Consider the following 11,914-nt stretch of genomic DNA (forward strand, 5'->3'; position numbering starts at 1 on the left):
TCCATTTTTTTAAAAAAAATTCCAAAAATAACTAGGTTTTCAAAAAAATTACATAAATGTCACTTTTTTGCTAAAAAATACACGTTGTCGCCAGGGGGGGTGGCGACAACAATGGGCCTGGAGAGCTGTCGCCAGTGGGCCTGGCGCCCATGTGTTTTTTTTTAGGTGTTGTCGCCACCCCCCCGGCGACAACACCCCCCCTTTATTTTTTTTTTCTTTTTTTTTTTGTAATTTTTTTTCTTTAACATTATTTTCTCTTAAATTTTTTTTATGTTATACTTTTCAATTATTATTTCAAAATGGATTTTTTAAATAATTATTTTTTTCATGGTATTATATTTTCGGTAATTTTTTACTTTCAATATTAATGTTTTCGGTACTATTTTCTCTTAAATTTTTGTAAATTTTATTGGTTCCAAATATTTTTTCCATGGTAATATTTGGTAATTTCTTTCAATATGTATCATGAACTTTTTTTTATTTAGTAATTTTTTTTGTGTTGTAACCCATAAAATTTATAAAAAAAAAGTTCATTTCATTGAAAAAGTAAATTACAAACATCATCGAAACTAATAACTATGTTGTGGAACTAGATCCACGATTGGGACATTTGGTCCTATTATGTCCTACCTCACGACATATACTACACTTCCTCTGCATTTTTTCAGTTACGTCCATCTCGGTTCTAATACGCCTGCTGTTTGGTCGACCGCTTTTATTCCGACGCATTAAATCGTTATGCCAAACTGTTTCCCCCTCGTACACTGCAGGGAATCTCGTCCCCACCACAGACTTGACGGGACAAGACACTGCAGGGAATCTCGTCCCCACCACAGACATGACGGGACAAGACACTGCAGGGAATCTCGTCCCCACCACAGACTTGACGGGACAAGACACTGCAGGGAATCTCGTAATAACCTATGCATTTTGGCTATAAATATGTTCCCAAACTTGTTCATTTTCTTCATCACCTCTTATACTTTCATCAGAGCAACTTATCATCAGAGCAACTTTGTGTTTCATCATCAACAAACATGTCTCTCCTAACTATGGGTCAAGAGCATCGAGACACCATTGCAAACATTGCCACTTATGTAAGTTTGAGTAAACACTTAATTTTTTTACTTAAATTTACTAATTTCAAATACTTATGGGAGGTGTTTTTTTTATAGGATGTCACGAGATTTAGGACCCGTGCTGGTAAGATGAATGCTCCTGACCCTTTGATTGTGGACTACGTTAAACGTGCGGGATTTGGTGAGGTAATGAACTTAACACATACCTCAGTTGATATGAAGTTTATATTAGCATTGTGTGAGCGTTGGAGGCCTGAGACTCATACTTTTCACCTTCCAATGGGTGAATGTACCGTCACTCTAGAGGACGTGTACATGTTGTTGGGTCTCAAAACAAATGGAAAGGCAGTGTATGGAAATGTCCAACAACCAAACGCCCTATGCGTCGAATTGTTGGGTGTGGATTTAATAGAGGGTGAGGGGCAACAAAGGGGTAGGGGCCAAGGTATAAAGCTTGCTGGCCTTCAGGAAGCTTATGTTGGGCTTCAATTGGATCAGTTTTCTGACGAAGAAACTATACTGCAGAAAACTAGGATGTATATTATGTTGTTGTTTGGTAGGTTTCTATTTCCCGAAGGCACGGGAAATAGTGTTAATTTTATGTACTTGTGTTTACTTGGGGACAATGATGCAATAAAGACATATAGTTGGGGTTCGGCTGTGTTGGCATACCTATATAGTTCCTTGTGCAAATGTGCAAAAAAGGATAGTTGTACATTTAGTGGATGTGCATTCTTGCTACAAGCATGGGCATGGTGGAGGATGCCGGTATTGGCCCCTGCAAATCCAAACAGTTACGCCTTCCCTTACGCTTCAAGGTAACTTTTGGATCTTATTTTAATTATTGCTTTTTATTCTATTATTATTTGTAACTATATTGATTTATATCTTTTAATGTGTTTAGGTTCAATGCACTCGGAATGGATTGGTCCAAAACGCCTGATTCCAAAATCATTTTCTACCGCCAGCTATTAGATCGACTAGGACCCCAAGAAGTAATACCTCTAAAAATGTCCATTTTCTAAATATATTTTTAAAAATAACTATCTTCTATATTCTGAAATTAATATTATTTGCTTTGCAGTTTATTTGGCGTCCTTACTTGGAATTGGACCACGTACCCGACCTTGACGAGGCGGCTATTTGGACAGCAAAATCACCCATCATACGGTTCACCACTGTGGAGATGCACCCGAGTGACCGTGTGAAGCTCCAATTCGGCATGCATCAAGGTATCCCTGACCCACCTGAGCCTGACTGTTTGGGACGTTGGCATCTTGCGAAGGTTAGCGGACAGTGGTACGTAAAAAATTACAAGTCCTTTGCCATAGATCAGCGTAAAATATGGGCTCGTCGATCAAAAACGGTTCTAGAATTTCCTGTGGCGCCGGGAGAAATGAAGCCAACTGTTGACTATGTAAACTGGTACAGATCCGTCACAAATCCTGAAATGATTGTGTCTGCCCCTTTCTATTTAGCTGACCCGCGAGCACAACCTCCATATTTTGGAGGACAACAACAACCACCACCAAATTACCACCAACAACAACAACAACCACCGCCACCAAATTACCAACAACAACAACAACCACCACCAAATTACCAACAACAACATTACCCACAACAACACCAACAACAACAACAAAGTTACCACCAACAACCAATGCAACCACAAACACCTTTTTACCAACAACATTCCCAACAACTCCACCAGTTTTTTCCATCCCAAACTCAACCACAAAATCAAGAATTCCATGCAGGGAGCTCTTCTAGATCATATTTCCAGGAATTCCATGCGGGGGGCTCTTCAAGATCACCACCAATGACCCCCGACATGGGCATAGAAGAAGAATACCCGCAATACACCACATTCGACCAACACACATCACAGTACCCCAGCCAACAATTTGACTTCAACACACCGCCACAACCATTGTATTTTAACCAAACCGGATCCACCACCAACTTCCAAAACTTCCAGGCTGCACCCACTAGGAGAAATTTTAACCCGCCTAGACACAGCTTCGACAGCGCCGCGGGCACCCGCCTATCCTATGGAGGGAATTCTATAGGTCAAGATGTTGAAGACCCAGGTTTCATTCAGGGACCGTCGACTATGGCACAAGACGAACCAAATAGAGGGGGGCGTCGTCGCGGAAATAGGGGGCATTACCAACTCGTGACCCGTCTACACGACCCATTCGGCAACCTCAATGTGGATCGTACCATGGTCCACGTGGCGCGCAATAAGATTTTTATTTGTATCGTGAATGTATTTTGTAATGTTTTTAATTATAATGTATTTGTATCGTTAATGTATTTTAATGTCTTTAATTTTAATGTATTTGTATTTTAATATATAAATATTTTAAAGAATGCTCAACTTTCAAAATAATGAATCCACCACCAACTTCCAAAAATAATTTTAACAAGATAGATAAAATAAAACAATATAAGAGAAATTATTGTTAAAAATTGTAGTTATTAAAAAAATTGTAGCTATTAAAAAAATTGTTGTTAAAAATTGTAGTTATTAAAAAAACAATATAAGAGAAATTATTGTTAAAAATTGTTGTTAAAAAAAAATACTAAAAAAAATACGAAAAAATAATATTAAAAAAATGTAGTTATTAAAAAAGTATACTGAAAATATTTTAAGAGAAATTATGTTAAAGAAAAAAAATAACAAAAAAAAAAGAAAAAAAAAATAAGGGGGGGTGTTGTCGCCGGGGGGGGGTGGCGACAACACCTAAATATTGCATGTAGGCGCCAATGGGCCTGGCGACGACGTTATGGGCCAAGTGTTGTCGCCACCCCCCCTGGCGACAACGTGTTGCAGATAGCAAAAAAGTGACATTTGGGGAATTATTTTGAAAAGTTGGTTATTTCTGAAATTTTTTTTAAAAAACTTGTTATTCAAAAAAAAAATTCACATTGAGTGACCATAGTTATGCTAAAATATTGAAATATAAGAAATTTTATATATTAATTTATGTAAATTAATAATTTTTTTAAATATGAGATACATTTTTGTTAAAATTACAAAGAAAGAAGAAGAAAAAAAAATACTTTAATAATTTATTAAAACAAAATAGGGTTAATGAACTTTTTGTTCCCTCTAAATATTGTAGATTTCGTTTTTAGTCCCTCCAAAATTTTCCTTTAAGAAATCGTCCCTTCAAAATTTTTCATCTAAACTATTGGTCCCTAACGTCAAATTTGCTAGAGATTAGCTACGAATTTAGCCACCGATTAGCTACGAAATTTGACATTAAGGACCAATAGTTCAGAAGAAAATTTTTGAAGGGACGATTTCTTGAAGGAAAATTTTGGAGGGACTAAAAATAAAATTTGAAATATTTAAAGGGACGAAAAAGTTCATTAACCCAACAAAATATGGACTAAAAAAATCAAAAGAAAAATCTCTTACATGCTTAAACCCTTAAACCCTTGGAAACGAAATCGAAGAACAAAGCCGCATCAAAATTTTCAACAAATTCAATTTCCTGCAAACCCCAAATTCTCAGGTTAGTAAAATCACCTTCTGCTTCATTTTTGCTCTTTTGTTTTTGTTGTTGCAAATTTCAGTTAAAAATTGCATCTTTTAGAGTTTGGAATAAAACCCTAGATTTTTAATTTTCGCCCAATTTTTTGTTTGTAAATTTGTGGAATTTGTTATCACTATCATAACAAATTTTAGGTTTTGTTGATGAATTTCAAAACTAAGTTTGAAACACCATTTTTGACATTGGGTATATATATCAGATGGATCATTTTGCAGTATCTGAAGAGCAGTTAGCTTCACAGAGACTTAGGCAGAAACTTGAGGAAGTGAATGTAGCTGCTCAAACTCATCTTGCACCTGTTCAAGACCATGTCAACTATACTCTTCAGGTTATTTCTAGTTTGGTTCGGTTGTAATTACTTAGACGATTTTGAATTTTTTATCCTAGAACCAGAGTAGTCGATCCCGGATAGCAGAACGGAGCGGCTGGCCCAAAAAATGGGATAGCGGGATGGCCCTTATTTAATCAATTTTTGGATAAGTTACATGAATAATAATTATAAACGTACTAAGTGCAGAAACGTTGGTGAAGGAAGGTTAGGGTGGAGTCTCATATCAAATTTGATTTAAAAAACCAAAAATTTTACCCTTAAAACGTTTTAAAGTTGATGAGTAATTTCAGTTTTTTAGAGGGGAAAACGATAAAGGGACAGAAACTGCTCCGACCCCGACCCGGCTATTTATCCTATAGCGGCCTTTATAATGTTCTGCACCGCTAAGGCTCTTTCCATAGTGGTCGGTCTTTGCTCCGCTATAGCATGATAACATTGCTATTGGCTGCTCTTGACTACTCTATATTGTAACGGGTGCCTAGAAAGTTGATACCATCTGGCTGGCTGATATTTTCCCCTGCATTTTTCTTTTCTTTTTTTGAATTTTGCTTCAATTTTTTTTACTAATGATATTATTTTGTGCGTAGAAGTCGTAAATGAAAACTAGTGCATGGATTATTGACTTTTATATTTCTTGACGATCTATTTTTTTTCTTCTTTTACACCCAATGCTTTAAAAAATTTAAATGTAGATATTTAACGTTTTGGCATATAATGGTAATATTTGGCAATATCTTTGATTGGGAAGTAGAATTTCTATTCAGTATAGTTGATTGTTTGATTGAATATTTGCAGAAAGCGTATTTTAAATGTGCATATGAGTGCTTTGATAGAAACAGAAGGCAGGAGGAGATAAGCCATTGTGTTGAAAATTGCAGTATTCCTCTTACTAACGTGCAACAAACGTTTGATAATGAAATGGCAAAGTTTCAGGTTAGCTACAAAGCAACTCTATGATCGTATTCTCTCTCGCTCACCCCCTCTCTCTCATTTTGTGATCTGTTATTACTTCCTTATATTTCTAACTTATGCTTAAAATTATGAAGAAAAAGTCTTATGTATTATAGAAGCCGTAAGCCTAGAATCAAGGATGCTTACTTGGGTATTGATTCTACTTCTAAGATACGATTGAAGCTTGACCGGTTGACACTATACAAATTTATAATTTTCCCTTTAAATCCTCTATACTTCACCCAGCAGCCTTTTCTATTGTCTCCCTTACGTTGTCCCGCACTTATTAACTTTTATGCATGCTATTTTCTGTCTCGGCTTCTGATGTGGTGCCATATACTTTGATTGTATAGAATAGAGCTTAACTCCACTCTAACTCTAGGCCAATTCCCAAGGGACCTAACAACTTGAAACAAAGAGCTTAACTCCGGCGACAAAACTAACTCCCAAATCACCTAAGAAGACACTCTACTATTTTTTCTACAATTTTTGTCGACTGATTATTTTTCTAATTCTATGTTCTCTTGTGTGATCACTCATAAAATGTATCATTTTCATCTTTGCAACAGAGTTTACTTTCTTATTGGTTTTTATCTCCCAATAGTTGGTTAAGGATTGATTGTTGTTGTTGTTGACAATGCTTCTTAAAACATTCAAAACTCAATGTGCAAATAAGTTGTTGATATTCAAACACCGATAATATGTTACACGTGTTCATCGAGTATCAATTGTTTATTTGCATCATGTTCTACTTCCTTGAAGCATTGTCGTTGACGTTTATTACCATCCCTCTTTCGTCTAATACCATTTTCATCATGTTGCAGGAAAAGTTGAATAGATCTCTGATGGTTTGTCAAGATAAGTACGAGGGAGCTAAGCTCCAGCAGAAAACCGGAGCTATGAATGTCATGGTTTCCTGTGCCGACGAAGCAATTCAAGACAGCATTAAGATGCTGCCACTTCTTACTAACAAGTTGAAGGCTTCCTTTGGCATTCGCGACGACAACGGCTCTTCCTAGCAAAATTTGCTTTTCTCAACATTTTTCTTCAGTTGCCAAAGGAAATTGGTGCTAGGCATCATTTAACTATTTCTGGAAAGCAAAAGTTAGCATGCTTTATTCATGTAATTTTATTGGTGTTGCATCTTGATCCACAAAAAACATTTAGAATTGTTATGCATACATAGATACTATAATTTTATGCATACATAGATAGTATTCAAGCACAATTGAGGAAATTAATCTTTCTAAAAATTAGAGTGGTGGACAGTTTGCATCAACTGATACAAACACTTGACAGTCGCTCATTACAATCAATCACCAAAACACAAACTCAATAGATCAAATAGTCTTGATCACATTTGAAAAAGTAAAATTTTCATTATTGTATATCATTTAAAAATAACAACATCACACGTGACAAACATGATAATATACAAATAATGACTTGACAATTAAAAAAAAAGAGGGAAATAATCCATAAAAGATAGACAAAAAGGGGTCAGGTTGATTCATGTGTATAAGGTATATCCTTATGCAAGGTGCATAAGTCTCGTACGAGTGATATTTAAATTGTTTCGAGTAACATTTTAGTTAGAAACGAATAATAATATCATAATCCATGAATAATATATGCATTATTTATACACATCTATTAATTATGAGTAATTATTAATTGTGAGTAATGAGTATACTATTCTGAGTAGTATATTTAAATTGTTTCGAGTAACATTTTAGTTAGAAACGAGTAATAATATCATAATCCATGAATAATATATGCATTATTTGTACACATCTATTAATTATGAGTAATTATTAATTGTGAGTAATGAGTATACTATTCTGAGTAGTATTTACATCATTCTGAGTAATATCGAATTTTAACTATTTTGAGTAATATATTCATTGTTTTGAATAATATTTATACTATTTTGAGTAATCTGTATATTATTTTGAGTAATAAATATAAGAGAAAAAAGGATATGCACTGACAGTGTAAAATATTTTTACACTGTCAACCAATCACAACCATGCATCTAATTAAAACACAATTTTAATTTAAAAAAAATAATATGACATGGCAAGTGTAAGGATTTTGATTGGATGTATGTGTAAAGTTTGTTTACACTGTCAGTGCACTATCTTTAAACTCTAAATATAATACTTTGAGTAATATAAACAATATTTGTGTATTTAGGCACCGTGCATAAGGATATACCTTATGCACATCAACACATCCCGACAAAAAGGAAACAAAGTCATAGTTTGAAAAATGCAAACAAAGAACACACAAGTTTTGATCACGGAGGTCGGCCAGTTGTGCCTACGTCTCCCCGACTGCGGGGGGCCTTTCTATTATTCAAACTTAGGGTTATATATTACAATTTATGTTTAAATGACTCATATAACCCCTGAGTCGTACCGCTTACAAGATTGCCCCCTAACCGCAATGCGGGAGCTGCTCACTTATAAGTAAACTATGAGCCATATCCAACAGATAGCTCAAAATATTATTAAAAAAATTAGATTATGGATCAAATTGAAGTTGAGTTTATGAAGTAGTGTAGGTTATGCAATCATTATTTTCATAAATTTTGATTGATCTTTTATCCCTTCTGTTCAGATAAGCATCGAGGTATCTGGAAACAAAACGCAGAGGATCTGCACAACCGATTCCCAGATTGTGTAGAGTCAAAGAAGGTGAAGTATTTATGTTGATTTTAAATTTGCAGGGATGTATCCATCATATTAATAACCTTGACTAAAATAGAAAAATAAGATAAAAAACTATTTACTTTTTTTTTAAAGATTTCTTGTAGGTTAGTAAATACGCAATGTAGCGCGCTTAAAGAGTCTTTAGCAGCAGGTAGTGTGGTGTCGTTTTCTTTACCTCCCCGTTTCACTTGGGAGGACGGCACGCTAAACCCTTCACGCGAAATTTGGAAGGAGAATGCGCCCGTGGTGGGATGAATTTTATTTCAGTTCTTCCTACGATATCACACGAACTTTCTTATTTGTCCTACGAGTAGGAAAGGGGAAAAAAGATCTCAACTAAACCCTAGGAGTTTGCTAAGTGTGGGGATTTACACCTAGACTAGAAATTCTGGAGTCCGGGAGGTCGGTTATACATAGGGAAGTGTTTAAACACCCTACATATCTGTAGTACTCTACAGGAACCTTCTCTGTGTCATTGTGTTTGTGTTTGTTGCTATGATTGGGAAAGTTTCTCCTTTGTGTTAGGAGAAGGAATTGAATTGATTTGAAAAGACAGACAAACAGACAGACTGACTATTTTTGGTATTTATTAGCTCGCTGAGATTCCTTGTGAACCTCATGCCTACATATCCCTAGTGGAAGTCAGAGCTTAATGTAGTTCGGGGAACTAACTAGGGAAATTAATGTTTTTTGGTGCCTTGCTTGAAGCTCAAGGTTGAAGCTTGGAATTAAATCTCTGTTTACAGTAAAGAGACATGAAATTATCTTTACAGAGAGGTATTTGTACTATTCTACCACAAACATTTAAAGGAGTGACAGAATAACTGAATTCATTTCATTCAAGAGGGGGACCTTACTTGTGTGTGTGCAAGTATGCCAGTCAGATGCCTCTTAAATGAAAGAAAGATGCTCGTCCAAATTAGGGAAAGTGTACAAGTCTGGGGATGTGCCAGAGCATGTCTTTCAGAGTCCTAAATGGAAGACTTTGATTGAAATTGAAATTGAAATGTTTGTTTGTTTGAATGTGGTAGAGTAGTAAAAATATCTCTTTATAGAGATAAGCTATGTCTATCTACTGTATGAAAGATTTGACTTTAGCTGGCTTGTATGAGGCCCAAGCTTGAGGCTTTTTGATTGATTAATTAATATTATTGACTCTGGGAGATGACTCTACTGAGGATTAATTACAGGGTATTTTTGTGTTCTGTACAAAGCCCAGAATTGAGGCTGACTCTACTTAGGGAGACTCTATTTATGTGCCTTGTACAAAGCCCAAGGTTGTGGCGGACTCTTAAATGAATTAAGTATGGATGACTATATGGGGAAAGATCTTAAGTGTTAGGAATCTTTGACACATGAAAGATATGGTTTATCTGCCTTGTACAAAGCCCAAGGTTGTGGCTACTGAGTGATGAAGGACTCACTGGGGAGACTCTATTATCTGCCTTGTACAATGCCCAAGGTTGAGGCTGACTCTTGACAGGGGAGTTTTATTGTTTGGGTGCCTTGTATGAAGCCCAAGGTTGAGGCTAACTGTTTTTGTTGTTTTTGACTCTATTGAGGAGATTTTATCTATTAAAAGACTGTTTTTTGATGGAAGCTAACCCTTTCCAGGGATTTGGCTCAGCTGGTGAATTTGTCTGTTAAAAGACTGACTTTATCATGTTTTTTTGGAGGCTGACCCTTTCCAGGGGTTTTGACTCTTTTGGGGAAATTATCTCCTAAGAGAATGAAATTATTTATTAATTAATTGACTTTGGAGGCTGACCCTTTCCAGGGGTTTTTATTGAAATGATGGATTGATTTTAATTGACTTTGGAGGCTAACCCTTTCCAGGGGTTTTGACTTTTTAGACAGATGTTGGAGGCTAACCCTTTCCAGGGGTTTTGACTTTTTAGACAGATGTTGGAGGCTAACCCTTTCCAGGGGTTTTGACTTTTTAGACAGATGTTGGAGGCTAACCCTTTCCAGGGGTTTTTATTGAAAAGAAAAGTGGATGGCAGAAAGATTATCTAGTGGAGACTCTTTGTTTAAAGCCCAAGATGAAGGCTGACTCAATGCTGAGGATGACCAAAACATAGATCCTAGACTCTACTAAGGAGGATTGATGAAGATAAGGGTGACAGAGACTGTCCATGTCTCTCATTCCAAAAATGTACTCAATGTGAAATTGAGACAAACTTAGCTTGTTTTAAGTCTGGTTTAAATTGGAAGAAACTTACCAGGGTAGGCTAAAAGGTGACTAAAGACCCGTTCCTATGTTTATAAGAAACCTGATGGGTCCTTGTATACAAGCTCAAGAGGAAGCTGGAAATGCTTTTAAGAAGCCTGTGGGTCCTTGTACAAAGCCCAAGAGGAGGCTAATCGAGGGTCCTTGTTATAGCACAAGAGAAAGCTTATGTAGTTTTGAACTTATCTTGGCTCTAAGCAAATGGGTAAGAGGTTTCACCGGGAATAATTCCTCTTTGGGTGGATGTGTCCTATTTTTTTTGGATTCTAAGGTTTTTGCCAAGATGTTTCACCGGGAATAATTCATCTTGGGGGTTTGAACTACAGATCTCTAATTAGGAAAGAGCCTTCACCGGGAAGACATTCTCAATCCTAGGTCATATTCCTATAATATATATATAGTTTAACTGTCCTAAGGTTTATACTCAAACGTAGTTCTAAACTAATATATGCACAGTTTATATTTGACAGTAATTTAAATAAAGACTGTAAATTGAAAGCTTGTAAAGCCTAACCTGGATGGAGTGGAGGCCATTGAAGAAGTATGTACAGAGCCTCAACAGTAATTTTTGTTGTTTTTGTTGATAACAGTTGAATGTATATGATAAACAGTTAATGGTTTTTGAAAACAGAAGAAGTGAAGATGGACAAAGGTCACATAGGTATCTGAAGAGTTTCACCGGGAATAATGCCCTTCAAATACCAGAAGAATGTTTTTGAAAACAGAAAGAAGATTTTGAAAATACAGTTTTGAAAACAAGCTAAGAAGAGAAGGTTTTTCGGGACTTACACTCTATTAGAGGCCCACTTAAAAATGATTTACTGTTTATGAAAACAGTTGAAGAAAAGATTGAAATGATATAAGGTTTTGTTGTTTGAAAACCTTAATCATCTGTTTAATCGGGGATTGAAAACAATTTTGTAGATTGACAAAAGTCAACTTAATTAAGGCAAAGATGAAATCTATACCTAATTAAGACCTAAATAAATAGGGTTTTTATCATAACATTATTCACAAAGTAATTAGGTTAAAACAAAATGAAT

General features: G+C 35.7%; 1 protein-coding gene across 1 annotated transcript; it reads left to right on the plus strand.

The window, feature by feature from the left end:
- Window positions 1–4,467: 4,467 nt before the first annotated feature.
- LOC131657314 (uncharacterized) lies at window positions 4,468–7,206 on the plus strand. Its single transcript, XM_058926725.1, has 4 exons — window positions 4,468–4,606; window positions 4,845–4,973; window positions 5,772–5,909; window positions 6,752–7,206. Exons 2-4 carry the CDS (start codon window positions 4,845–4,847, stop codon window positions 6,944–6,946), a joined length of 462 nt encoding a protein of 153 aa, XP_058782708.1. The 5' UTR covers window positions 4,468–4,606; the 3' UTR covers window positions 6,947–7,206.
- Window positions 7,207–11,914: the final 4,708 nt, after the last annotated feature.

This window comes from Vicia villosa, linkage group LG3, assembly GCF_029867415.1.
Source record: "Vicia villosa cultivar HV-30 ecotype Madison, WI linkage group LG3, Vvil1.0, whole genome shotgun sequence".
NCBI lineage: Eukaryota > Viridiplantae > Streptophyta > Magnoliopsida > Fabales > Fabaceae > Vicia > Vicia villosa.

What these genes read in the sequence shown, in the direction of transcription:
- LOC131657314 (XM_058926725.1), top strand. Translation starts at nt 4,845, where the DNA reads ATGGATCATTTTGCAGTATCTGAAGAGCAGTTAGCTTCACAGAGACTT. An exon ending in ATGTCAACTATACTCTTCAG is followed by an intron (nt 4,974 to 5,771) that starts GTTATTTCTAGT and finishes GAATATTTGCAG; the next exon opens with AAAGCGTATTTTAAATGTGC. An exon ending in ATGAAATGGCAAAGTTTCAG is followed by an intron (nt 5,910 to 6,751) that starts GTTAGCTACAAA and finishes ATCATGTTGCAG; the next exon opens with GAAAAGTTGAATAGATCTCT.